This window comes from Cornus florida, unplaced genomic scaffold (assembly GCF_030987335.1).
Source record: "Cornus florida cultivar Cherokee Brave unplaced genomic scaffold, ASM3098733v1 CherokeeBrave_3.0.0_Hap2_Chr07, whole genome shotgun sequence".
NCBI lineage: Eukaryota > Viridiplantae > Streptophyta > Magnoliopsida > Cornales > Cornaceae > Cornus > Cornus florida.
The window spans coordinates 12,556,485-12,584,264 of record NW_026775577.1 but is presented as its reverse complement, the minus strand read 5'-3'; the positions used below and the strand labels follow the sequence as shown (position 1 = coordinate 12,584,264).

The 27,780-nt window shown below is 33.6% G+C and overlaps 2 protein-coding genes across 5 annotated transcripts; both read right to left on the bottom strand.

Annotated features, from left to right (window-relative positions):
* Positions 1–159: 159 nt before the first annotated feature.
* LOC132266398 (potassium channel SKOR) lies at positions 160–9,982 on the bottom strand. Of its 2 annotated transcripts, none has more exons than XM_059767252.1 (13): positions 9,242–9,982; positions 8,101–8,325; positions 7,887–7,950; positions 6,622–6,961; positions 5,691–5,986; positions 5,114–5,194; positions 4,762–4,860; positions 4,078–4,299; positions 3,692–3,880; positions 3,099–3,174; positions 2,679–2,973; positions 1,345–1,466; positions 160–598 (listed from the first exon to the last, which is right to left on the bottom strand). In XM_059767252.1, the coding sequence occupies exons 1-13, from the start codon at positions 9,454–9,456 to the stop codon at positions 357–359; spliced, it is 2,466 nt and encodes an 821-aa protein (XP_059623235.1). In that variant the 5' UTR covers positions 9,457–9,982; the 3' UTR covers positions 160–356. The 2 variants fall into 2 exon arrangements, with proteins under 2 accessions (XP_059623235.1, XP_059623236.1); XM_059767253.1 differs by lacking the exon at positions 9,242–9,982 and adding an exon at positions 8,768–8,786.
* Positions 9,983–16,959: 6,977 nt separating this feature from the next.
* LOC132266397 (protein ABA AND ROS SENSITIVE 1) lies at positions 16,960–27,298 on the bottom strand. Of its 3 annotated transcripts, none has more exons than XM_059767248.1 (10): positions 27,097–27,298; positions 26,258–27,008; positions 25,932–26,041; positions 24,064–24,163; positions 21,127–21,343; positions 20,348–20,624; positions 18,097–18,172; positions 17,962–18,008; positions 17,642–17,842; positions 16,960–17,491 (listed from the first exon to the last, which is right to left on the bottom strand). In XM_059767248.1, the coding sequence occupies exons 3-9, from the start codon at positions 26,015–26,017 to the stop codon at positions 17,662–17,664; spliced, it is 984 nt and encodes a 327-aa protein (XP_059623231.1). In that variant the 5' UTR covers positions 26,018–26,041; positions 26,258–27,008; positions 27,097–27,298; the 3' UTR covers positions 16,960–17,491; positions 17,642–17,661. The 3 variants fall into 3 exon arrangements, with proteins under 3 accessions (XP_059623231.1, XP_059623234.1, XP_059623232.1); XM_059767251.1 differs by having other exon boundaries at positions 26,258–26,351; XM_059767249.1 differs by lacking the exon at positions 26,258–27,008.
* Between the last annotated feature and the right edge of the window lie 482 nt (positions 27,299–27,780).

The following is a 27,780-nucleotide window of genomic DNA, read 5'->3' as shown; positions in this document are numbered from 1 at the left end:
ACATTTGCCAAACACCTAAAAATATACTAACTAAATAAAATATTTAACCCGAAAATAGAAGAGTAGGAGTTTTGCAACTTGAAGGTTGATGCCTTGATTGTTGACACAATTTTTCATATCTACTGAAGTGAAATCCAATTCAATCAATAATAGGTAATATTTGAACAAACTCACTCCTCCAACATTAGAGTGTGATCATCATAAACACTTAATTTATTTGTTCAACATTTCGTATGATCTGAGAAATGCAGCAGGGAAAAACATGCTGAAATATATACATACATCTTAAACTCGATATAAAGATAATACAAAGTCTGAGCTACAAGGATGACATTTTACAGTAGGCATCATCATATCTATTGTGTTTCGTTGATTAAATACAATTTCTGACCATCGCTTATCATATCCACGTCGACAATTTTACCTGCATCTTCTGATAATATACAAGAACCGCTAGGAAAGTTTAGCTGCTCGGCTGCTGTTTTGATCAGCTCTTCGACGCTGTGTGGCACCCATAACACAATGCCAGGTCTTTTCTGATCCTTTGAATCCCAAGGGTTGAAAGGGAACACGGTGCATTTCATCGGGTTCGTTTTATCTGTTATCAGCAGCAAAAATTCAAAGCAACCATAAACAAGAATGTCCAAAAAAATTATTGTTCCGAAAAAAGAAAAAAAAACATAGGGATAAGCTTTGATCAGTATGATATTGGTGACTCTAACAATCTTCTACAGTCTGCAAAGCATGAACTGGTGGTTAAGTATTAGTTGTTGATAATAATAACCATTTAGTGGCAGAATCAAATAGGGATAGAATTAAATCAAAAACAAGATAATTGAAATATAGTGATGCATTCTTCGAATGTTATTTTAAGCATAATCATCCATGACTTAACGTGATCGAGCTTAGGAACTTGCATTTAATTGAAATTATTATACGGGATTACTAATAATGATAAACCTCATAAACAAATACATTAAGCACATTGCTGGCGTAAAGCTGTATTCCTAAACTTCTTTGTATCCAACTATGTGTGACCTAGTAAGATCAATTTAGGATTGTTTAGTCAGCACAAGGCCCTTGTTTTTCCAAGCCAAGCCTAATTAGACCTCACTTTTTTCTCTGGAGAAGGAATACCCATTTTTACTTGACGTGACAAGCTGTGATAAATAAAACAATTACACTTCTAAACGATTGTATGACATTGATTCTTTAATTTATATTTTTTCTCTTCACAAAATAATTAACAAAAGGTCCTGATAATTTGCAGGAATAGATATTTCAGGTGATATCACCAGTTTCTGTTAGCAAAACACAGAAGTTGAAGAAGTATTTTTGCAATACCTGACACAACTTCAGAGCAGTCAGGGAATTCGGACATTTGATCAGATTTTGCGTCTTCCAGAAGCTTGATCATATTCTTGTTTCCGCACATTCGCCCTTCATCAAGTGGAGTGTTTCCCCATCTGCATAGTACAAATGGGCCAAAAAAATATTTAGTTATAGGAGATTTTCCTAATTTAAAAGCATGCTAGGTAGCTCATCCGCCTTTGTTATCTATGTTCATCAGTATATTTGTTTCCCTATTCTTCACATGGAAAATGACTTCCCAGTCACTTTTGCATTGTTTTACTTGATGAAAAAACACACGCATACAAATGCACACGCAATGATCTGTAAAAAGGGGAAGAAAATGATGACATATGATTAAAACTATGAGGTCAGGCTATAAAAATATGGACCTCAAGGTGAAATAGGCAAACAAGAAGGTTTAAAAATTGGCAAGGGAGGGTCTCTCAAGGTTTAGATTGGTCAAGAGTAGAAGTATCTTATGCCAAAAGTCTGAAATGAACAAGGAATAAAATTGGTAAAGTTGGCAGGCAGGATCCAATTCACAAACCTAAATTTTCAAAAAATTTAAAACAGATCCATTTTTTTAATCATGTCTAAACTGAATCAACTATTCAAGATTATATGCAGCTAAATGGAGTTTACTCTCACAAGATTAGGCAGGAAAGGTGTGAATGGAACTGTATGGGTTCAACACAATATGACGAGCACAGTGTTTTCAGTTTTGTAAAAGTTTATCTGAAGATGGATTTGAAATGTTTAATAAGACATTTGTGCATTGGATTGTCAAAAATGAGATATTGCAACGAGGGATTTAATATATCCAGTTAAAAAAGAAAAAAAAAAGGTATATATATTACTACATAGTGACAAAGGAATATATAATAAAGTGAGCGTATATAAACAGTATATAACTACAGATAGGACCAAAGGCTCTAGCACCTCCTAAGATGGAAGGTCTAGGATTCAAGTCCCATTAGGGGCAAAAAGTAGGTGTGAGAGTTTCTTGCCAAGGTAAAATATATATTGATATATTGTATAATATATATATATATATATATAGAGAGAGAGAGAGAGAGATGTGCATACATATATCCTGCATTATTTTCATTGAATCAGTAAAAATCAGCTCCTGTATTAATGGTTTAAATTATATTGCAGAACTGTAACACTCGAAAAGAACAAAGACTGAAGCCCACTTGAGAACAAATATATCTTCAACGGTCATAAGTTGCATTTTAAGATGAAATAACACAAAGAAACTGTGAGAAGGCTAAATGGATAGACTTATAAACATTGTTCATGATACAGAGGTAATTAAAGTCTACCTGTCCTTTAGGAAAACACTAGCTCCGGCTTCCAAAAGCAACTTTCCCATCAAATATAGTCCTTCCGAGGCAGCTACATGTAGAGGAGTTCGGTGATCATAGTCTTTGGAATTTGGATCAATGCCATTAGATAACACCCTTTTGAGAAAATCTGAGTCCCCCCTCGCAACTGCCTTACATAAGAAACTACCAGGATCTTCCATCTTTAGTGAAGCCCCTTTGTTAACAAGTACTGAAATAACTCGATCGTGTCCATTCTTGATGGCTTCTAATAAGGGTGTGTTTCCAAAACTATCTACTCAGTATAAAAGAACATGCACATGTATTACTATAACATGGATGAAACATAAAAACAAATTAAAAATATAAAAAACTTAAAACCCACAAACAGAAATGATAATTAACCATCTGAAAAGCTACCTGAAATGTTTATATCTACACCTTCTTGAATAAGAAAATGTGTAATATCTTCATATCCTCTGGATGCAGCAAGATGCTGTTAAAGCAGCAAGGATTAACTGAATGAGTGCTTCTAGCATATTTTGTGAACAATAACAAGAAATATCTCTAAATTTGAAAGAGTATTTCTATAAGTTAGTTATTAGTCAGAATGTTAGAAAACAGCATATTCATAAGATGAACATGATCAAAATATGGATGTTAAGATAATGTGTGACAAAGGATAAACTAGAGATAAACGAATTCTGAGATAGTTGAAGTAGCACCTATTGGTGATAAAATGAAAGAAAATCAACTAAGATAATTGAATTATGTGAAGCGAAGACTAGCAAGGGACCAATGAGAAATAGTTACATGCTCCGCATTGAGGATGATCCAAAGGGGAAGAGGAAGACCACAAAAAACATCGAGTGAGACAGAAAGAAAAAATATGACAAGCACATGGTGTACATGGGGTATGGCCAAAGCCTTAATAGAGCAGAATGATTAAACAGGCATGAGAAAGTAAAACTGCTTGAACTAACACTCTAAAATATCCAAAGATAAAATCATACCAGTGATGATCGTCCGTCATAATCTGTCTTGTTGGGATCAGCTCCAGCTCGAATCAAACTTTTAAGATGATGAAGATCTCCATGATAAGCTGCACTGTTCACCCTCAAAGCAAGTTCAGCTTCCTGCCTTCCAATATGAAATGTGATATCCGACTCCAGTTGCTTCATGCGAAGACTAGTTTCTTTTCCCTGTCAGCTTCTGATATATTAGTTGTCTGAAGCAGACAAGAAATTTCTAAAAAATTGTGTATAAAATGAAAAATAACTGCCCAAGAACTTTGAATGCTAACTTTCAACATATTCTCATATGAATTTCTACATATCACCGCCATTGAACGAATACATCATAAGTATAGGCAATGAATAAATAGAGACAGATATATTACCTCTAGTAGGTTGTTCAAGATTTTTCTACCATCATGAAAATAAATCTCAAGTATACTTGAGAAAGATTGTTTATCAATCCGCAGAAGCCTACATAGATCACTAACTTGAACTGTATAGGGTTGAGGAATGTTGCAAAGAATAGAAATTTCTCCAAATGAGCTATTAGGTTCCAGAAGGGAAACAATCTCTTCCGATCCTTCTTCCCCAATAACAATCTCCTCCTGTACAAAAAAAAGTTCTGAATCTCACGATGTTTAAATATTTAAATATGTGATCTATGAGAATGAGAGAAAAGAGTGAGTGGGGTTGAGAGTCAGCGGATTTACAATATTTGCTAACTGCATTCATCTTAAGAATTGTAAGATTCAAAATTCTGGAGTTAAATTAAATGTGCAAACTATACATTCTGACAAATATATGTTAAGCCAACAAGCATCATTTATAAGGATAAGTAGATTAAAGCTAAAAACGTGGACTAGTCAATGCACTACACTCTTAACAAAATTTGATAACGAAAACGGGATGGACCGGTACAAGTTATCATAAAATTAAAAATAAATAAATAATGAAGAACTGAAAAATATATGGGCTTTATAAAAAAAATTTAAACAGCAAAGAGAAAAAGAAAACCTGAAAATACCCACAAATTAATGATAAAGAGACAACAGGATAAGGAGTCATACCAGCCTACCATGACAGACAAAATATAGTTGATCCACCACATTTCCATGTTCCAGTATCACTTCTCCTGGAAGAAAAAACTCCTCATGGACTCTGATTACCTACAAGAATTGAAAAACGAATGGGAATAACTTCATCAACTAGTGCAAAGCTAGATTCATCATTCAGTAAACTAACAAATGCAGCCTTATTTTTTCATACGCAGACCAACATGTGTTGACACCAGGAGATGAATGGATAAGAGTACATAAACACCACATAAGCTTTATTAAGAGTAAAAACTACAAATACTAGTGTGTTTGGTCGTGCATTTAACATTATCTACTCACGCAAACAACCAACAAGACTACTTACAATTTGGTTGATGAATTCAGAAGAGCATCCCTTGAAAAGAGAAATATTTTCAATGTATGACTTGTATAAAGATTGGGAAACCTGCAAAAATAATGAGCTCATCATTGTGTGATAGAAGATTGAAAATAAAATTGAAGCAGACATCAAATTGATAAGCAGGAACTAAAGGAGAATTGGTTCTTATTTCCCACCATTTTGTTATACATAAAGAAACTTCTAATATTTGACATCCAAATAAAATGTTATGCATTCCAAATGAATGTCAGTGATGTGGTTAACATGGTCATGGCCACATGATAGTCCACAAAGATTTGATACCTATGCCAAGAGAAAGTTAAGCAAATTCCAAGTTTATATGATCAGAATTAATGCAGTTAATATTACAGCAGCAGAGAGAAACCTATTCCCCAAAAAAAAAAAAAAGAAAAAGAATGAGAAGCATAGAAGAGTAAATTTGTCAACAATCCCAGAAAGTACAGATTAACAAGCTTAAAGATACTTCTCAGATTTTGTGGTATTTTCAATGATGCACATAAATGAGTTACAAGTTACAACACAGACTTCCTTCAATTTTTACCTTAGCACGAATGGAGATTGGGATATCCTGAAGAGCATCAGCCTCAGTAAAGCTGCTCTCATACTGTAACCGCACGTGACCTTTGATCTGTTCACGTATGTCCCTCTCCAGTCTATTTCTGTTCATATATTTAATGAGATCAGTCATTTTATCTCTAAACTTTTCTGTTTTTGATCCTTTCACAATTAACGCTGTCATGTTTCCGATTAAGTAAGCACCAATAATCATGTCAAAAGAGACGTAAATCATAACGAATATCATTTCCCTCAGATTGACCGCATGTATATCCCCATAACCTGTAGCAGAAAGTGTGCACTTATTTTAGTAAAGTAGAAGACTTCGATAAAGAAAAACAATACATTATAATGACGGAAAAGTTTCCAAGTCTTATCTAGACCATTCGAGTAAAGACTACAAAATTATATTTCATAATTACTCAATAAAATTACTTTTTCCAACATTATAAAAGTTGACCATTTATTTCTCACAAATTTTAACCCCTCTGCTTGGTATTTCCTTCTCTTTCAAAGGCTATCAAAACAGAAATTTTCTATTCTTATTATTCTCGATTTCCAGATAACTTCTTAATTCCACCAAAAAGTTATATTTTTCACAGGACTCGAAACCAATCAAGTTTATTTTAAAAACACATCACAAAAGAACAAAATCCTAAAACCTTGGCTCATATGTTTTCTGGTAACCATGAATTTCTACATCTTTGTCATTGCTATGATGAAATATTGCATGAGAGCACTTAACCAAGGATAAAAAATACTGCATGAGAGTATCAAAGTCAAGCTTCTGGAAGCAAATGTATCAATTAGACAGAAATCTAACGCATAACAAGTTACACCTGCTACAATCATATTTCTCAAACCATCATGCATCTTACACCACATGAGCACTTCAATTCATGGAGAAAGGAACTTACCAACAGTTGCCATAGTGACAATTGCGAAGTACAGAGACGTTATGTACCGCTTCCAGATATCAATCTCTCTAAAATGTGAATAACTATAGTCACCCAATTGTAAACTCCCAATCCATGTGTACTCTTCTTCTTCAGGGGGCAGAGTGGTAGCCAGATGGTAAAATATGCAGGCTGCTGTATGTGTACAATAGAGTTCTACAGCAATAAGTTTTACAATTCGGGTAAACAGATAATTGATACGTGTATCTTTCTCCAACGTCTGGAAAAAATGAATGACTTTGCGCACCCGAGTCAACCTAAGCCATAGAAGGTACCTCACCTCTTCTTTTCTTCCAGATGCCTGATTAACATGGATTGCCTCACAATCATTATGGAAAGAATTACATGGTGCATAACAAAATTGAGAAAAATCTGGAGTAACAAAATCAAATATGAGGGCAATATTTGTCAGATAACAGATTCGGTCTTCATTATAGGACTTGTTGGTCTTAAATTAAACCTGTTGATGGAACAGTAATGGAGACAAACTTACTCCACCCAAACAATACTCACCCACCTCTCTGTCCCAACACCCGACGACAAGAGAAAAGGAATAAAACGAAAGAAAGAGCATCATATACATCTGCAGGTTTAAATCTGTTTTAAGGCCTTTACATGGAAAAGATATGCATTTGACCAACATCTATATGGCCGACTCACATGATTAATCATCCTGCGAAATTATATTTTTATGATGATATGTGATATAAGTAGCATTTGAATAAAGCACAAATGTTCATATAAATAGTGGTTAATTCAACTCCAACACAAAATTGAAGCCCCATGACTATCATTCTTCTAAAAACTTGCTAATGATTTTATGATAATATTTTATTGCTCTTTCCTGTTCCCAAATCATTGTACAAGAAGAATGATGGCAATCATAACTTCCGTAAACCATTGATCTTATTATCAGCTTCCATATCTGTACTGCATGTTCACTATCTATTTTCTCAAACTATCAAAAGTGAGAAGTTAATAAATGAATAGACATAAACGTATGCATATCTAGAGAGAGAGAGAGCAATGGCCTATCAAAGTACACAAAAGAATGCACAATTCTTTGTGCCATGAAATATTAAGCTTAATTGGAACACCTAAGAAATCCAAGCGTATGATTCACAGAGAAGATAACACCTATTTCAGATTTTATAATTTAAGAAGAGTCCATTTCTTCAAGGCACTGCCCTTAAAAAATCTCTTTAGTTGAAGAAAGACTAGTATACCTTATAAATGATATCCCAAGGCAAACAGGCAAGAAGATCAGGGATGAAGCTAGATTTCAAGTACCTGCAATATATAAAAGAAAAAAAATATAATAATAAATAAATAAATAAATATATATATATATATATATATATATATATATATATATATATGAAATAAGACAAAATATTTATTAGAATTATTCTGGGGGATTTAAGAGGGGGAAAAACTGACCGAAGAGCAATTGGGGTTCGCTTATAGACCATTCGATAGGTCTGACTATCTCTGTAGGCGACAAAGAATTGTATGACAATGTCAACAAGAAAAGCCAATTGTCCTACGATGTCCAATACGAAAAGGTGCTTGGGCAATCCCCTGAAGAACCCAAACTCCATGGGTGTAAAGAAAGATGAGTACACTGCCCATATCAGTATGAATTTCGTCCATGCCCGATACCATCTGCATTAATTCCAAGTTTTTTTTATCAGGTTTCTAAACACAGGAATGAATGAATATAACCAACCATCTAAAGACATGACAAAATATAAATGGATGAAACCCAGAGGCTGACACCCCCCTTTGGCGCGAAGCTGTTTAAAAAAGTTGGGTGCATATGCAAAAGGTAAGCTTATTAAGTAATGGTTATTTCCAGAAAGGCTTTAAAGCCCAAGGTATATATGGTTGAAACACACAGCCTGACCAAGCCAGGCCTGACGTTTGAAACTCACAGCCTAACCCCCACTCAACACTTGAATTCTGCCCGTTTTATCCAAAGTACAGATAGAGAGAGTACTCTAAAAACAATACTATGCTTTTGAAATTCAAACTATATTAAATATCACCGTGTGACACATTTAATTAAATAAATAAACTCACACGGACGCAATTGTGTTGTGCTTACTTTGTAAGTGTGAGGATTTGAACCTATCTTCCCGATTGAGCTAGTAGGTGGCTAAATTCTGATCACGATTTAGTAATTTATTCATTACTAAATTAAAAAAAAAAAATTATTAATTTTAAGTTGGACCACCCAGTTGAAAAAAATAATAAAAAAAAATATACTTCAAAAAAAAAAACACAAAGTTTAGGATAATGATTGTGTCACAGGTGGTGAATCGTGAACCGTTTGATTTCGAAGTCATATTCGGCACGTCAAAAGCGTGGAGGCTGGACAGCCTTATAAAAACATCGGCCAATTAAAGCATGCCACGTGTCTCACTCGCCGGGAAAGTGGGCTTCTCTCACTCAAACAGACGCCGGGATTTTGGAGAGACTCGGGGATATTATGTGTCGCCGCATATTTTTCCTGCTTTTTAGAGAGAGAAAAGATATGGCGAAGATAATAACTAATCTAGAGAGAGAAGCAAACTCATACCTGTTGTCAGGACGCATGACCAGGCCTTTGAAGCCATTGATCACATTTTCTGTGCTGAATTTCCTCGGAGTCGATCTGAGTCCGAACTCGTTCGTGAGCAAAGCGAATCGGCTTCCACGCGACGATTGGATTCGCTCTCTGAGATCCCCAACTTCATATTCTTCATCCACTTTCACCCCATTCTTCTCATCCTCTCTTCGTCCCCTCCCAGTCATCACCACCACAATCGATCAAATCAATCAATTAACCAACGAACAGAACACGTCTTTGAATCTTCAATGATTCGACATTGAAGACCCAAATCTTCGAATTAGCCACAAAATCTGTAAATTAATTGATTGTTTTAACATGAATATGAATCGACTATATATGCGTGTATATATATGTATATAAAGTTGAATATGAATGTGAATCGATTGTAAATGTGTATATGTATATATGTGTGTATATATATATAGATTTCGCCGCTTATATATATATATATATATATATATATATATATATTGATCAATCAGTGAGATGGGACACTTGAGAAAAAAGTGAGAAGGTTTGAGATTGGAGTCACGAGAAAGATGAGTCCTTGATAATACGGTTTCTTGAGTATGTAAGTTCACGGAGATCCAGGGGACTTTATATGATGGTTTTAGAGAGAGAAAGTGGATGAGAGAGAAGGTGGCGAGCAATTTGCAGGATGAGGAAGGAGAGCTGTTTCGCAGTGGGATGATATTTATCCGCCATCTCAACTATATACAGTCCATATCCACTGGCCATTTATTACACTAAGATTTATTTCTGTTATGGTGTGTTAAAAATAATAGTAATAATAGAAACTCTATTATTATTATTATTATTATTATTATTATTTTGACCTTTTTGGGTGCCCCAGTTATATTTTAGTTTTAATAATCATTAGGTTTTGGGTCAAACAAATAATAATAATAATAATAAATCAATCAATTTCCATTTTGAAATACTTAAGCCCAGCTTGAAAAGGTTGTAGTTTTCATTTTTTTGTGCTGTCATTTGACACATTTTTGTCAAATTAAAACATGTTTGATAATGTACAAACATGTTAGACTCATTTTTGCTGTTAAATTTTTGAAAAGAAAAAAGAGGGAATATGTTTGGTAAATTTATTTTTTTATTTCAAATTGACTCTTTTATATACTATGTATAATTGAAAATTAATAAAATAATATTTTAATTACTATTCAAATTTCAAGTACAATTAAAAAATAATAAAATTGACTCTTTTATTTACTATTAGAATATAATTGAAAAATAATAAAATAATATTTTATTTATTATACAAGTATAATTGAAAAATAATAAAATTGACTCTTTTATTTACTATTAGAGAATAATTGAAAAATAATATTTTATTTACTATTCAAGTATAATTGAAAATTAATAAAACTGACTCTTTTATTTATTTACTATTCAATTATAATTGAAAATTAATAAAATTGACTCTTTTATTTAGTACTTAAATTATAATTAAAAATAATAAATATTATTTATTTACTATTCAAGTATATTGAAAAATAATAAAATAATATTTCTCTAATTGTGAAAAATAATAAAATAATAGATAATAGTATCTGAAAACCAATACTAAAATCAAAACTTCATTTTGGAGTTGTGGGAATTGCGAAGGAAATGGCAACTAGTTTTCAAAAGTTTTGAAATATGAAAAGTCAAAATAAAGTTACCAAAGGAATTTTGTTGTTGTTTAAAAAAAAAAAAAAATTGAAAACCACAACTAAAAATCAAAACTGAAAACTTTACCAAACAAGGCCTAAGGGCTTGTTTGGTAACGCTATGGTTTTCATTTTTGGTTGACAAGTTTTGAAAAATTGTCTCGTTATTTTTGTCAAAACCAAAATAGTTTGGTAACATACTGTTGAATTTTGAAAAGAGAAAACAGTAGATAAAATATGTTTGGAATTTTTTTTTTTTTTTAAATAAAAAATGGACTCTTTATTTACTATTCAAGAATAATTGAAAAATAATAAAATAATATTTTATTTACTATTATTGAAAATTAATAAAATAACTTTTTTAATTTTCTTATTGGAGTATAATAAAATATTTTTTAAAATTTTATTTACTATTTAATAAAAAATTATATAAAAAATTTCACATTGTTTTGTTACATTTATTCTTTTATTCGGACTCAAAAAACATTTCTCTAGAGGGAACAACAACAATAATATATATATATATATATATAGTGAGCTATTATTAAAGATTGAGTGAGAGCATTTTTTAAATTTTAACAAAATTTATGATAATTTTGTAAATAAAAAAGTTTCAATGCCCGCCACTAATAACTTAATAGGTCCGTATGTGCTTCTATTAATTTTAAGAACTTTTATCATAAGAATATAATAGTATGATTGGTCTTGGATTTTTTTTTTTTGTTATTATGGTAATCTCTATAATTACATAATTAAAAAATGATAAATAAAAAAATCACAGACTGTGATTGAATTTATTTTTTTTAAAAATTTTATTCTTATTTATTATTAATTTTTTAAATTTGTAATTACAAATTATTTTTACATTTATCTCACACATCAATCAATAATGAGTAGGGACAACCCACCCATAAATATCTTGTCCTTTTTATATTTTGAAGATGCGAAACCAAATGTGTTTTGATTTTGCATCAATGATGTGACTTGACTGGTGCTTTAGTGCATAAAACAACCTTTCAGGATTTTATTCACACACAATCTTTCAGAATTTCATCATGATCAATTTACCTCTCTTTCAATCCTTGTCGCACGTATTGCAGGGCTAATTCATGAAAATGATAAAATATCATCATAATTTTACTGTTGTAATTCATTTCATTTTCATATAACAATAATGTAATTTCACCGGAGAATCTCCACCAAAACTTGAGTGCATTGGGCATGCTTTTTATTTTTAATTTTTTTATATAGATAAATTACAAATCCTAAACAATATTTATTATTTAGATCTTTCCTAAATTTTATAGTGTGTGCTCAGTGACATGCTAATTAATGTTTTATTTCTTAGTTACTGTTTTATTTACAACATATCTGTTGGACCAAATTTTATAAAAATAATAATTTAATCATTCTTTTATATGAAAAGACAATAACATAAATTACATTAACCTGGCCGTAATTCTATCTATGTTTAATTTGTCTAAACATTAAAACAGATTAATGTAATTTACTTTTTATTTTTCTAATTGAGTTGTTATACAAGCTTACCAGGTAAGTTTTACAGGAAATACTTGCCCATATCAAATCTGGATGAAAAGTGAAATGGGTAAAAAAGTCAAAATAAATAAATTTTATATTTTCATCATTATTTATTATTTTTAAAAAAAATTTCAAATTGTGTAACTATATATATTTAAATTAGAAGAGACAAGTTGGTAATTTTAAAAGGGCTAATAAAATGAGACAATATATTAAATGCATGTTTCCTTAAAAACTCCAACTTTTAAACACGGACCTAGGATGGAACAAAGGGAGTAATATTTTAATTTGTGCGAAGCCGTACATTTTATCAATCTAATAATTAAAATGCCTAAAATACCCCGTAATTATTTCTCATCTCACTCCTCATATTCTATCTCCACTCTCTTTCCTCATATGTCGACGCTGATTATTTGACCAAGGAGCACGGATGCCGACGTTGAAACGGCCTGGTCCAGCGGCGGTGAAGCTAAGCTTGGAACATCAGCGGCGAGGAACGGCGTGCAAAAACTGTGAATAGTCGGCAAGGAAGACGTCCTACCCGCTGTGAAGCAATTCCGGTTGAATTGCATCAGAGACGACCGCGAACTGTCGGCGGCGAGCTAGAAGTCTCCATTGAATTCGGCGGGAGTAGAGCCTCAAACCGAAGCAACAGAATCGACAATAACAGCTTCAAAAACATTTTTCGATGACGGAAAACCTCCATTAACTCCGGCGCCGAGCTTCAACCAGTGACGGTTCACAACTCTATGCAAACGTGACCAGAGGCTCAAGCAAGGTCACATTCTTTATTGCTCCGGTGACGTCGAGCAGCAGTTCAGACAGACCCGACCAGCTTCGACATGCACTAGCTACAAATTTGGAATTTTTAGACAAAAAAAAAAAAATTGGTCAAATTTATTGATTAGGAGCAATTTGCTCAAAAGATAATATAAGAGTTATATGTATTTTTTTTAAACAGGGTGTTTTTTTACACGTCTATTGTATAACAAGGGGTTTTTTTCGTCCTTAATTCTTTTTATTATTATTTTAAATCAACGCTGACTTATTTAACACCTTGTAAATCATTTTCCTTTCCAATTATCCAAACATGACTAGCTCTCACATAATCTTGAGAATAAAATAAAAAATAAAAATAAATAAAATAATTTGGAGCACGTGATGGAGTTTTTATGTAACGGGCCTAACTAATTTCGGATGCTAATTTTTTAGCCTAAAAATTTAAATTATTAAATAATACTGCATATTTAAAATTTCAAATTTGTTATGAAAAAATGATGCACCTCTAAAAATCGCGTGTTGGAATCTTTCACGATGCCTACTTTAATTTTGGTGTGGTGAGAAGGGCTTGAAAATTAAATGATCCAATAGTGTCAACTTGGTGAATGGATGGCTTTTTTTTTTTTTTTTTTTTTTTTTTTGGAGCTTTGATAAATTTGTGGTTCAGCTAAAATAAAAGTTAATTGAAGAGTGCTAGTTTTATATATCTTCACTAACTTCAAATTGTTTCAACAAGTTGGCACTTAAAAAAAAGAAAGTATAGTGCTCCCCCACTAAGAATGGTTTGCAAACTTGGTTTTGGAAGCAAAGATAATTAATTATAATTAACTTGGAATTTGTTATAATTAATTAAGTTTATGATACATATCTTAAGACCATAGTATTCAACGATTATAAAAGTATTCTGATTTAGGCATAAGAAGTAGTATATGTAGGGTCAATCTTTAGATCCCAAATTAATTAAATCCAACCTGATTAACATTTTTAATGTTTGAAGCATTTTATTAAACACAATGACATTTTTTAACTAAAATAAATTTACATTACCATGCCTAAGACCAACAAAATCCAATTAAAAATGCATCCATGCCTACTTATGGTGTTCATGTGACTCAACTAGGTCTCACACACTCATCGATGCAATTACTTCTCATTAATTAAGATTATTGACAACTACTAGTTATTACAATACAATTTATTTATTCATTTTTTATTTTATGAAAAAGAGGGACAATGACCCTTGGTTTTGAACAAGGTGTGCTGTGTCTCTTCTTTTTTTTTTCCGTTTGTTTAAAAGGTCTTCAGATTGGAAGACCTTCCTTCCTACCAGTCCCATGATACGGATGGGATTCAAGTAACGGAAAGAATTCAAACCCACACTCGATATACTATATACGATTCCAGACACCAAAAATCCATCCTATAATTGTAGCTTTAGTGTGTTGCGCTATTGATTCTAAGACTTTTAAGATGAAAACAATTATGGGTGATGAACAGGAGATGATGTGCATCCAAAATGTGCTCAAATTCATGCACTGTCATTACATCCAACATTAATGCATGCATATATATATATATATATATATATACATATACATATATATATATATACATATAGGAACAATATGAGGAAGTAGTAAGATAATCTGTATATAAACTCTAAATGCACCATTGTAGTGGCTCAGAAAGGAAGAAGAACCAGTGTCATGTCTCTGGCGGATTATTAACAATTTTAGTGGCTAAACATGCACCTAACATCTAACCTTTTTGTATAAACTCTGGCATTCCACTTTTGGCTTCTTTGGTTGGAGCATTGCCAATCAGTCACCCATATAAAAAATTAAAAATCTTATTTAATTACAAAAAAAAAGAAATCCAAAGTGACACAAACCAAGATCTGTTTAAATAAATAAATACTATATATATATATATATATATATATATATATATATATATAAACCTCAGACTCAAACAAATAGTTGATGTTCAAATCCACTTAATCAAAATTTAATCAAAATTAAATTAACCAAGTTGCTGATGAATTGATGATCTATCCTACTTAAGATCAAGTAAATTAATGCTAACCACGCACTAAATTAAAGCTTGTGATGGGTGATGATAGGTTCAGGTAACCAAAATATTGATGTTCTCAAAGTTCACGTAACTTCAAAAAATAATTTAATGGCAAAAGCTTAGATCCGAAATTCAAATCTCCTTAAAGGCACTGAACCTTTACGCTATAAAAAATAAAAAATAATAAAATAAAATAATCAAACGTTGAAGTGTTTTAATACCATTGAAATGATGAAACATGTTGCTACCAGACAACCTGTGTCTTTCAAACAGATGTCCATATCCATATAGCCATTTCAGTTGAAAGTCAATATACATTATCTGGCAGCTTATATGCTAATTAATATAATACAGCTAATTAGTATAATGAACCTAGCGTTAACCAGACTTAATTATATCACGAAATCAGTATAACAAATTATATATATATATATATATATATATTAATATATGTACGTATTAAGTTACTAAATATACAACTTTATACTTGTGAATATCAACTATAGTCTAGTCAACCTATCTGATACGCTAACCAAATTTGATCAAATCTTAGAAATAAATGATAGGTATTGATTATCCTCAAACTAGCTTCCTAAAAAATGTATTCCTTGTCTTTTGTATTTATAAAAGTTTATTTCTCAGCTTAAAATAGGTAAGGAAAACCCTAAAATAATTCAACTAAATAAAATCTAAATTTAACAGAATTTTGAGAAATTTTCTTTAAAACCACTTTGTCTTTTTTTCTTAATTTAGAGCGAAAAAATATCACTGCACTATTAGGTGTGGTTGGTATGATCTCTCTTTCGTTTGGTTTAACTTGAGAGAAGAAAAATAAAATTTAGAATGAAAATAGGGTTACCCATTTTCAATCGTTTTTTATTGCGTCTAAATCCTTTGCTGTAACGTGAAGTTGTTCGAGATTGACCAGATTTCTGCCAATATTGGCCCAACTTTAAAACCATCTTTTATGCTTAACGCCTTATCCTTGTGACACCAGCTGTAGTTTGGCCTCTCTCTTACGCCTATAACAATCAACTCAACCTACACAAATTGGAAGCAAGCAAGCGCAACACAATATATACATACACACATGCATATATACATACATATATATATATATATATATCATGCAAACATTGATTCAAGTGATTTTTTTAGTAATTAGGGTTTTTTTAGTGGTCACCCGTCAGGGTGTTTTCCTAATAACCCAGTTGGCGGCTGCAGAGAACAGATCATAAAATAATAAAAACAAGCAAATCGAAATTAATTATATAAATGTCAGTATATAAATATAATAAAACTCTCATGGTTCTATATATTTTTTAAGAGAAGCTGAAGGTGACAAAGCAGTGACTCATTCTTGTACTATGCATGGATAGACATGACTAGACTTTTTCCTTTTTCCTAAGATCATTTGCTAACAAGGTTCATATACCCCCATTGATTCATCAAAATCAATCAAAAGAATTACAACAAATAAGAAGGATATGAAAACAAAACCATGGAACAAATTCATGATCATGGTGAAAATCACACGTGTTTCGCTCAATTATTCAAAATCAAAAACAGAAAAACAGTTCCAAAAGACGACTTGCTATTTTAGAAAAGCTCGAGTTAGCAAATGTATCAGCTGCAATGCGACAAGTATAATTCAGATTTACCAAACATCGAGTCAGAAGTAAACACAAACGGTAACAATTTCACATGTACCACCACTGCGTTAATCGGGTAAACTGTCATTTGTAAAGAAAAAGTTTCTCGAACATAGGAACACCAAAATTAAATGGTGAAAAAACGACCACCCTAACTTCTATTCATTTCATTTGTTGGTGAGTAAACTATAACCAAAACTAAGAAGGAAGAGTCGTGTCCTTACTGGCATGGTAGAAGTATAAACAAACATCGGAGGGCAGGCTTGAGCTTAACTAGGCCAGCATACAAGTCTCCGTTAGTAGTTACTCGAGCCTTTCACAGGTTCATCTCTGCTCGGTTGCATGCTCCATATACAAAAAATAAAAAAAATTAATCCTCGTTTGAGCATTCCTTTGATGGGTAAAGACGATTCCCAGAAAAGTCGAGGCTCCTGCTGCATCAGATGGCGTTTGAATAAAACAATCTGGATCTTGCACAAACAAATGCTTCAGTTGATACCGTCAATCTGCAACCACATTGGCAAACACAATTGTCAACAACTTGTAAAGAACATTGCAAATGTGCAATGTGCTACAAGAAATGGAGAAGCACTTCTCTAAACCACTCATATACGGGTGAGAGAGAGAGAGAGAGAGAGAGAGAGAGAGAGAACCACCAGCAATATGGAAGAAGTGTTTATAAACGCTTAGCCCTCCAATCAACTGTGAAATTTTCATCACTGTCATCATCACTTGATGACTCTTCATGCCTAGACTCCTTGCCCTTGACTTCAGGACCTCTACTGTGTGTGGCAGACCTTGCAGCCTTTAGTTCCATTTTCTTTTTCTTCCACATCTCCATTCTTTCCTTAAGGGTCCTGCAGAAACGGAAAGGAGAATTGACAACTGAACATAAAAAAATGGTTAACAGCTCAATGATGAGATTAAAATATAACAATGTATTTTTATTTTTAACTTTTGGCCATTCTGAACTTACTTTTGCTCCGAATGCTCAGCCTCATCTATCATGTCAGCTGCATCATACTGCAAACAGAAATGCAACAATGAATTAATGATAGAAATCTCAATTGTAGATAACCCTCATGGTATGGTCCAGGAAGATAGCCCTGACCTCTTCTTCTTCCAAGCGGTTATCCACCTCTTGCAAGTCCTCCTGGATCAATTTTGCAAATTCTTTGTACTCATCTCTGACAAGGATTTGCCAAAAACTCAAGTTATGCCCTGTTCCATGTAATTACACATATAGAAAATTTGGGGAAAAGTTGTGAATTGACTCAAAAAGGCACAACAGCATATTGCATCATAGAGTTCAATTATGCCAGACTATGGGAGTCAGAGTTTTGCTAAATGACTATAAATTCCACTGTGGTTTCTAGCAAGGGCTTGAATGTCCCTGAACATTGTGAAATAACAACGAATTCTCCTGCCAATGCACCACAGCAGGCTAATAATACAAAACTACATGTATTTGTTTTCCCCTGGGTCACAACTACATATATATCTTATGTTTTCCTACGAGAGGTCGCATGTCTTGCATCAGTGTAAAATAAGATCACTGTATTGGTGAGGCCACAGAAAGAGGTGGTAATGATATTAGATTCACATGCAACCAAGCTCTGAGTCAAGGTTCCCGGATACACCTGAGATATTATAATGTAGTGGCTTTTTAATTTTAATCAACTGACCTTAATCATATATTCTAATCCTTAATCTGATTTATGTTAAATGTTACCCATTTACCAATGTATTTTGACGAAAAATATGGGAAGATAGTCACTATAAAATTGACCTAAAGTTTATAACAAAATAAATAGGTTCCAATTATTATATCAGACAAAAAACCCTCATCTGTTACTATAGTATTTAAAAAATTAAATAAAGTTCCCACAGAAAATTAAAGCATGCAAACAACTTATTAATCATACCATAGCAGCATAAACAATTTCTTGCCCAATGCACATTCCCAATACACAAGTATCTTAAAGAGTTCCACCAAAGGCATGTATAGAGTAAACAGCTGCAACGAATGATTGATCCTAAATCGACCAAATTCAACAGTTTGATTCAAGAGAAGAAAATTTTGGAAATGATACCCAACAAATTATCCACATCAGCAGTCACATCTACGTATCTGATGAGGGATGAATTATGGCCTTCACAAATACAGGCCTACAATTGGCCATTATTGGATCTTTCACAAAATCACAATATACGCAGCACTACTGCATCAACTTTGCTTAGACCTGACCATTTGAAGTTCAGGCAAGAGCAGCTCATGCATATCACTAAAAAGATGGAAAAATCATAACAAAATTCACTAATTGTTATTAGGGGTGAAATGGTCACTCAACTGTTCCCATTAATGAATTGACGATGGATTTACTGCAGGGGAAAAAAAATCATCACACAATATGACAACTATACGGTATGTCTCTGAAAGATGAAAGAAACCTCCTCTAAAGAAGAGAAAATCATATTCAAGCATTCCTAAAGTACCAAACAAAAAACTAGTACAAAGCCAGTAGATGGAAAAAGTCTCTTTTGGGAAATAATAGAAGAAATAGTAATCTTCATCCAACCAGGCAACTGCCAAAAACCTAGGTGAAGACCTTGCACAACCCTGCAACTATCCAACTTCCTCAGGTTCTATCGTGAAATTTCCAATTTTAAACAATAATTTGACCACTTCCAAGTTCCACCTCTAGCAATAAAATTTCTTTGATAAAATCCTCACCATATCTCTTCATGGAGAACTGAATATAACTGTAAAGCTCAACATATATATATCATTGGTCCCTCACATGATTGCTACCACAATACATCAAACACCAAACCCCACCACCACTAGCCATTTGAGAAATCGAGATGAACTGAAATATTAAGATTGGCCACTATTCCCCTGAACAAAACCAATGGGCAATGTACCTGACAAATTCCTTAATTGATAAATATGAAATAAAAGAAGCATACAGTAACGATAATCAGGATGATGATGATCAATTCATGGGCCTCTTTACAACTTAGAACTCTTATCATTTAAGTAGATGTCAACGCAAATTTTCAGACCCTCCTCCTCAAACAATGTGAGAAAAAAAAATTAAATATCAAAATTTTTATATGAAACATAATGCATTGAAAAAAAAAATAATAAATAAATAAAATAAAATTAGATACAATAATAATAAGGAAAGGAAAGTTAAGAAACGCTACAATCCAGAAAAGAAGCAAAGAAACTAAGAGAAAAGAGGAAAAGATGTAGACCATACTAATATGGCAAGTGGACTATTGCATTTTTAAGAAAACAATAACTAAAGGAAAATTGAGAACATTAAAAGATGCAGGTTGTACACAAAGTAACTTACTTGGCATCTAGCTTAACAGGTGTAATGCCACGTGCACGTAGATCAGCATCTTTGTCATCAAAGAAGCCTTCAGGGAGAGCTCCCTTCACTTGCTTGGTTTCTGAATCAACAATGACTTTTGATGTTTGTGTGTGTTCCATGGCTGGCTGAATTTCATCAGCTTTTGTCTCTACAACCTTGGCACTAGAAAATCCATCCATCTTATTATCCGAGTCCGGGGGCTCAGTTACTTGAGTTTGAGCAGAAACCCCTACCTTTTTGTAAGAATCAGGATTCCCTAATTTGGCAGCATCCATTCCAAGAAACATTATGAAGTTAGATAAACAATTTTCATTTTGGCAGATATGTCAAGTCAAATAAATTATTACTCTAGAAATATTATGCATGTATTTTAGCCAAATCCCCAAAGTCTAAATGATATATTATGCATGCATTTTACCCAAATCCCAAAAATCAGAATTTCATTTATATTTTGAATGCAACATTTAAATAAAGAATTAAGGCTGACAGACATGGCAGCTAGATGAACTCCCATTACCCTGCCCAAAGGCAGAGGCAATGACGAAGTAGCAACACCATTAAAGGCCTTTACCACCACCCACAATTCCACTGGATTATTCCCATTCTGTTTATGGAAGAATTGAATGATTTTCTTAGCACTCACTACTTAACCCTGTTACACTAGGCCTCCACTAAAACAGCTATAATATCTTTCTGCAGCTAATCTACAGGGGGTTGTTTAAAAGAAGAAGAAAAAAATGTCCATGACAGATTCTTACCAACTTTTTGCCTCTTTTTCTCCTGATTATCAAAAAAATCTGACGGAAGAACAGATGATGGCCGAGGTTTAGGCAATCCTGTGGAGGGTTCTGGTTTAGCATTTTGCAACTCCATAGTATCTACAGGTTTCGGTTTACGCAGCTCTACAGGGGGCTCAGCTTTTACATTGTTAACATGAGTTACCCCAGCAGCATTAGCTTTAACTTTACTAATCGCCTGTCCAAATATAAGCATCTCAATCAATAATACTAACAGCAAACAAAATTCAAAAGAACTTAAGGTTTACACATAGAATAGTGGCATAAAGTCTTCTACAAAAGCAATTAAACAGTTGGAGCAATGTTTGAACAATTGAAGTACATATTGAAAAAGAAAGTAGCTAGCACACTTATATTCTAAAAGTTCCCCCTATGTTCTCCCTGATATACTGTTTGAAAGATTATTCAAAGTTGCAAAAATAAACACGGGTCAAAAGTACAAAACATATATATATATATATATATATATATATATATATTGCTAAGTAAATATGTATTAGAAAGCATTCAAAAGGGGAACGCATCCCGAAACAACAGACCAGCCGAAGCCAAAAAGGCCAAAACATATGCTGACACAATGATTCTTGAATTAGAGTTAGGACAGGAACATGGAGAAGAACGAGCAATATACACAAGTACATATGCATCAAACTGTACTTTGATCAATATATTTATTTTTATACTAATAATTGCATACTTGACTAACAAAAATTATATATACAACTATATTATAGTACAACAAAGATGAAAATTGTGCTACTGAGTACTGAAGTGTATCTATCGAACCCCACATGTAACGCATAACATAATTAATTCTACAATAGCTGACCAAAAGGCATAAAACCTGAAGCACTAGAGCCCATAAACGACTCCTAAGCATCCCAGTCTCCACGAACCTTATTTCAAAACCACAAGATTACCACTAGGGCTGCAAATGAGCCGAGCTGAGCCAAGCTTTACCATGTTCGGGCTCGGCTCGCCAGTGCCAGGAGTGGGCTCGGGCTCGGGCGAGCCTGAACAAACCTGGCTCGAGCTCGGCTCGCCAGAATTTTGGCAAGCTCGAGCTCGCCTGGAAAAAAAAAATATTAAAAAAAAGCTTTAGATCTGTGTTTTCAACGAATCAAATATGGAATCCATGAATCCATTGCTGCATTTCTTTCATTGAACGCCATTCTATGCATCTTCCTCTAATCCCATTAACACTAAAATAAGATTGAGACCTCATAAGAGAAAAGAAACTCAAGAAAGAGATTTGAGAGACAGAGATCTGTGGATAACGTCACTGATGAGTGAGAGGAAAATGTGTTGAATTGAAAGGGATTAGAGAGCCGACCAGCAAGAGAGGAAGAAGGATGCGCAAGAGAGGAAGAAGGTCACTGCGAGATCTGTTGCGGCTGGATGTGGGAACTTAGGATCTTATCTCAAATAGTCAAATGTAATCAATGGTTGATACATACATAATATATATGTGATGATAGGGTTAACAGGTTAGTGGAGTTGGGCTCAATTTAAAAGAACTTGGGCTTAATGAAGAAAAAAGTTGGGCTATTGAACACACAGTTTGGACTGAATTTATATTATATGGGCTAAAAAAATTGTATAGAATTTTTTTAAAAATAAATAAATAAACTTTTTACTAAATGAGCCTAACTCGTTTACTAAACGAGCCCCAAAAATGTGTTCAAGCTCGGCTCGTTTACTAAACGAACGAGCCCGAGCCGAACTTTTAACGAGCCGAGCCCGAGCTGTTCATGAACAGCTCGGTTCATTTGCATCTCTAATTACCACTAGATAATTTAAAGGTGGTAAACATCAAGAATCAAATTCACATCACAAAATTATTCCCTGCTCACGTTAAGAAATTGATGTCCAGGGATCAAATTAATGACCCAAAAGGGTGGAAGCAAACTAAGGATACACTTGTAATCAGTCCACATTTCCGCTGTCAGCTTTATACAACATATAAAACAAGTAGGGTCCCAAGGTTTTACGAATCCATAATTCAACCAAATAATAATACTTTGATCAAAGCAAGGACTTTCAATGTTCTTTGTCAATTATAAAAACTCATGCACAAATACAGTTGATCTAAGAAATATAAGTACTGTTAAATCAATTTTATTATACCTCCAAATATACTCATCATACAAATAACACCCCATCAGAGAACAACACCAAAAGAGGCTTGATGAATTTCCAATGCTTGAGGTTTTCTCTAAACATTTGGGTTCCAAAAGAAATGCCTTTATGTGACCTATCACATCTCCAAAAGACACCATTTGTCCGGCACACATTTAAAAACCCTACTCTTAAAGGTCTCAAGAAACAATACCCTTCCAGCTATAACTATTAAATTAGTGCATCTCCTTCTGAAATGTCCACAAGATAAATACCCTTTCTGTAAGGAATGAGAATTTTACTAAGAGAAATAGACGGGGCGTCATTTTCATGATGAGTATTATTTCCACAAGGCATCAGCCAAGCAGTTGGTTGGACATTCCTCAAAACTGTCAGCTTACCACCAATGTTAGGCCAAACTATTAAGGCTTCTTGAGTTGACTTGAAAAAGGTTGTACTAGCCAAGCAAGACACAAGGTGGCCCCAATGGAACAGTGGGAGGCTCAGGGCTGTCATGTAGAGTCAAGAGTACTTTGCAGATTAGTAATCAGTAACCACAAAGATGCCTGTATTTATCATAATTTGCTGCATGTGTTAAATTTTAAACATTATATGCAGTTTAACTTATTTTAATAGTAAATGAAAATATTCTCCTGGTATTTAAGCATGCAACAAATTTACTGGAAAAAAACTAAGTGCGCAACAATATTTTGCAAGATGGCAATGCATGTGCTTATGTGTCAAAGTTGCTGTCATACGGTTGGACCAGTAAAGTATTACCTCATGGTGCTTACGAGAAGCTTGGTGTGCAGGCCAAAGGGACTCGGACTTCAAAACAACATCACAAACTCTACATACTGGTTGATCAGATTCATTGTACCTATATGCATAAAGATGGAAAGGAAAACAAAAAGGATGCAATGAGAACCTTCACCCAAATAATTATAGTTATAAAAATCATGTCATCATCTCGACTCAGCATTTAAAGAACCAATATAATAAATATATTAACTAAAGATAGAAGTTTGCAGGAAGACCACGAGGCCGGGGGGGGGGGGGGGGGGGGGGGGGGTGAGTAGAGATATCAAAAGTTTGCAGACCTCATACCTCCGTACACTACAGAATATCTTGATCATGCATATCCATCATTGCGGATAATAGATAATGATAAAATTTTCATGAGAATAACAGTATTTTGCTTACTAAAAGGAACTGCCTCAATCACGCGGATGCATAAGCACAAACATAAACATGTTTTAAAACAATAAACTCCTAAAAATGACAGGAGCAAATGACCTGATTCCAATCCTAATTAAAACAGTCCATCATCAGACCAAGTTTTGTAAGAGATAGGGGTTCCTTGAAAGCGAATTCTAAGATAACATACTGATGTTCCTTATTAGCCGCATGCTTACAATGAATTCCACCTAATTTATGGGACTTCCTAAAAAGTAACAAAATATCTATGCCTCTACCAAACCAATTTCTAGTTTAACACTATTGTGTGTGTTTGGGTAGTCGAGTTATCAGAAGGAGGAGAGAAGTGATTCAAGAGTTTGCCAAGGTAGGGACCTTAGGAAAGTCAAGGTTGGAAGAAAGGGTAGCGTAACTAGGAGGAAAGAGACAATACCGTAGAATACTTTCCGATTGACCCCCCAAATTTATAGGAGACTCCATATAGTTTGGGCATATCGTATCCAATGAACACACTTAGCTCACCAGATGTCCTACTTGTGGTACCTTATCGCGGTGCAAGGAGAACCAAGGGTAGTTTGCATCCATACGCTTGGACTGCTGCAGACATCTCGTGTGACTCCTCCCACTTCGGCTTGCCCAACTTACCATGTCTCAACAAACCCAAATTTCCAGTTTGTGATCATGTATCAGCACAATTAGCACTACACCATGAACACCACTGTCATAAAACTGCCCCCTCCGTAATATGATACATGGTTTATGACAATGTCATAAATTATCTTAAAGTTAGTTGGGTCATGTTGTTCTGCTATATAGACCACAGTAAAGACCATACTGTTATATCACTGTGGTTCAACTATGCTCCACAGCTCCCACAACTGTAACGGCCTTTCTGTGAACCTAAGCATCATGCCGTGTTTTCATCCCTTTCTTAAGCCAAACTCTATTGCGTGATCGTCCTGTCCGCAAGCCAGATGTCAAGCTCTGGTTGGTAACTTGGTAGGAGCCTATCTTTTTTATTTCATGTGTCCAGCTACAGTCATGTTTTCCATTATTCCGTGTCCCCATTTTTTATTTTTTTATTTTACCTTTTTATTTCATTTTTTGACTTGTGCTGGGAGTAGGACAATTACTTTTCTAAAAATGAAAATATGGCATGTCCTGTAACCAAGGCAGTCTGGACTGGATGCTATTTCTCAAAATAAATAGTTATCCAACAATGATGATACACAAAACAGCACCTCAAACATAAGATGTCATTAACAAGATAGACAGAAAAATAGCTCCTTATTTTCATTTTCTTTCTTTGAATATATGTTGCTTAATTACTAGATTTGCCAAGTATTAAATGTTACCTATATGTATCTTGTATAGGCATAGAAATTAGAACCTTGTGTGGTTTTAATGCTGCATTGGAGGAAATGCCATATACCATAAAGACAGCCAATTACCTCACAAGAGGAGAGTCTATGCGCTTCTGCTTCTGTGCATTCAATTTAGCACGATACAAGGCCTTCTTTTTTGCTTGAGCATCCATGACAAGAAACAATCAACCTTAAGCCTGAATTCAAGCAAAATTCTTCTAGATATCAATAATCTGAATGTTATTGATGAATATACAAGCTATAAAACCTAAAAATCAGATAACTTCATTTGAAATGCATATATACATATTAATGCAGGAGTTTATGTCAAACCACAGTACAGGCTAGATCACTGTAAATATGCCTTGGTAATAAAAAATAACAAATCGCAGAAAAGTGAAATTATGCAATACCGTATCATTTCCTGGCAACTCAAGTCCAAGTCAAGTTCACCATTATAATAGGGCATGTATGATATCAGCATTCATGACGAACTTGGAGATATTTCTGCGCACACAAGTACCCACCACTATTTTAACTTAAAACAAATGTGTGTGCGCTCGATCAATATGATTTTTTGCCATTCTTCTTCTCCTCATTACCACGCATCACGATTTCACTCAAACACATTTAGATATAAGCAAGCACATCAGGACCAAGGTAGCTTGTTAACTCTCACCAATCCTCTCTTGTTACATGGAGTATTTATGTGTGTATAACTGTATATACATGTACATATGTCTGATTCTGTCTATGTGCATACATAACATATAGATGCTGGCAATACTAGCGCTTCGGAACCATGAACATCATTCAACCTGATCATAAAATCGTAAGACCACATACAACAATTCATGAACTTTCTGACCTAAAGTTGAATTACGAGTGAGGTCAGGCCAAGTTTTAAATCCATTCTGCTGTCAAACACAATCAGTTGTATCAGTTGAATTTAGTCGAAACACAATCAGATCAAAAATTACACAGAGAGAAGAGTGACAGAAAATTGTATTATCCGTATAAATTCGTCTGAAACTGGGGAAAATTGGGATGGCGAGTTGTCTGCCACTAAGCCCTAAAATAAATAAATCAACTTAATGGATCATACTAGTTTTTCTTTTATTTTTATTTTCTCCAGTTTCTCGGCAACCAAACAAACAGGAAGAGCTGTGAACAAAGGGAATCAAATAATCATAAGATGAACATGATAATAATAATAATAATAATAATAATAACAACAAGGTCTAGCACTTACCACAAATTCTATAGCTAGTGCAGAATCGGACTTAGGGTTCGTTCCCTTCCGTGAAATCTGAATTTGTACTTTAACACACGGGTAGGACTGGGTGGCCCGTTTATTGTTTTTATTGCGTTTTCCGTTTATGGCAGTGTTTGGTTAGGAAGAAAATAATGCTAAAACTCAAAACAGAAGGCATATTTAATTTCCGGGAAAAAATAAAAAGAAGAAGAGGAAAAGTGAATATTTGCCTTAAATTATTTTGATGTAATAGTGTAGAATAGATCGTCTCAATTTGAAGAATTGCTGCTAAAAATAAAAAATAAATTTGAAGAATTGGATAGAAAAATATAAAAAATAAAAATTGAAGATTTGAGTAATGGGGTATTGGGATGTCAAACAAAATGTTACATGGCTACGATTAAAAAAAATGGACCATTTAACTCACCTATAATTTCAATTTCAACTTGAGAATTTAAAATTGCATTTAAAAATGACAGTCCAAAATGCATTTAGACTTTGTCACTTTGATGAATTAATTATTTTTGGAGTCAAAAGAAACCTATTTATTAATTAAACACGTCATCTATTTTGGCTTTTGTGGCATGGCATTTCTGGTAATGATTAAATTATGCAACAGCTTCACCCGAGACTTCAAATTGTTATTCAAAGTGCCTTATTTAATCTTCATATTTAAAAAAA

Coding starts and splice junctions, on each gene's coding strand:
- LOC132266398 (XM_059767252.1), bottom strand. CDS start 9,456: ATGACTGGGAGGGGACGAAGAGAGGATGAGAAGAATGGGGTGAAAGTG. Junction 7,951..8,100: donor CGAACCCCAATTGCTCTTCG/GTCAGTTTTTCC, acceptor TATATATTGCAG/GTACTTGAAATCTAGCTTCA. Junction 3,175..3,691: donor ATGACGGACGATCATCACTG/GTATGATTTTAT, acceptor CTGCTTTAACAG/CATCTTGCTGCATCCAGAGG.
- LOC132266397 (XM_059767248.1), bottom strand. CDS start 26,017: ATGGATGCTCAAGCAAAAAAGAAGGCCTTGTATCGTGCTAAATTGAAT. Junction 24,164..25,931: donor ATAGACTCTCCTCTTGTGAG/GTAATTGGCTGT, acceptor TTATGCATATAG/GTACAATGAATCTGATCAAC. Junction 18,009..18,096: donor ACCGCTTGGAAGAAGAAGAG/GTCAGGGCTATC, acceptor TTCTGTTTGCAG/TATGATGCAGCTGACATGAT.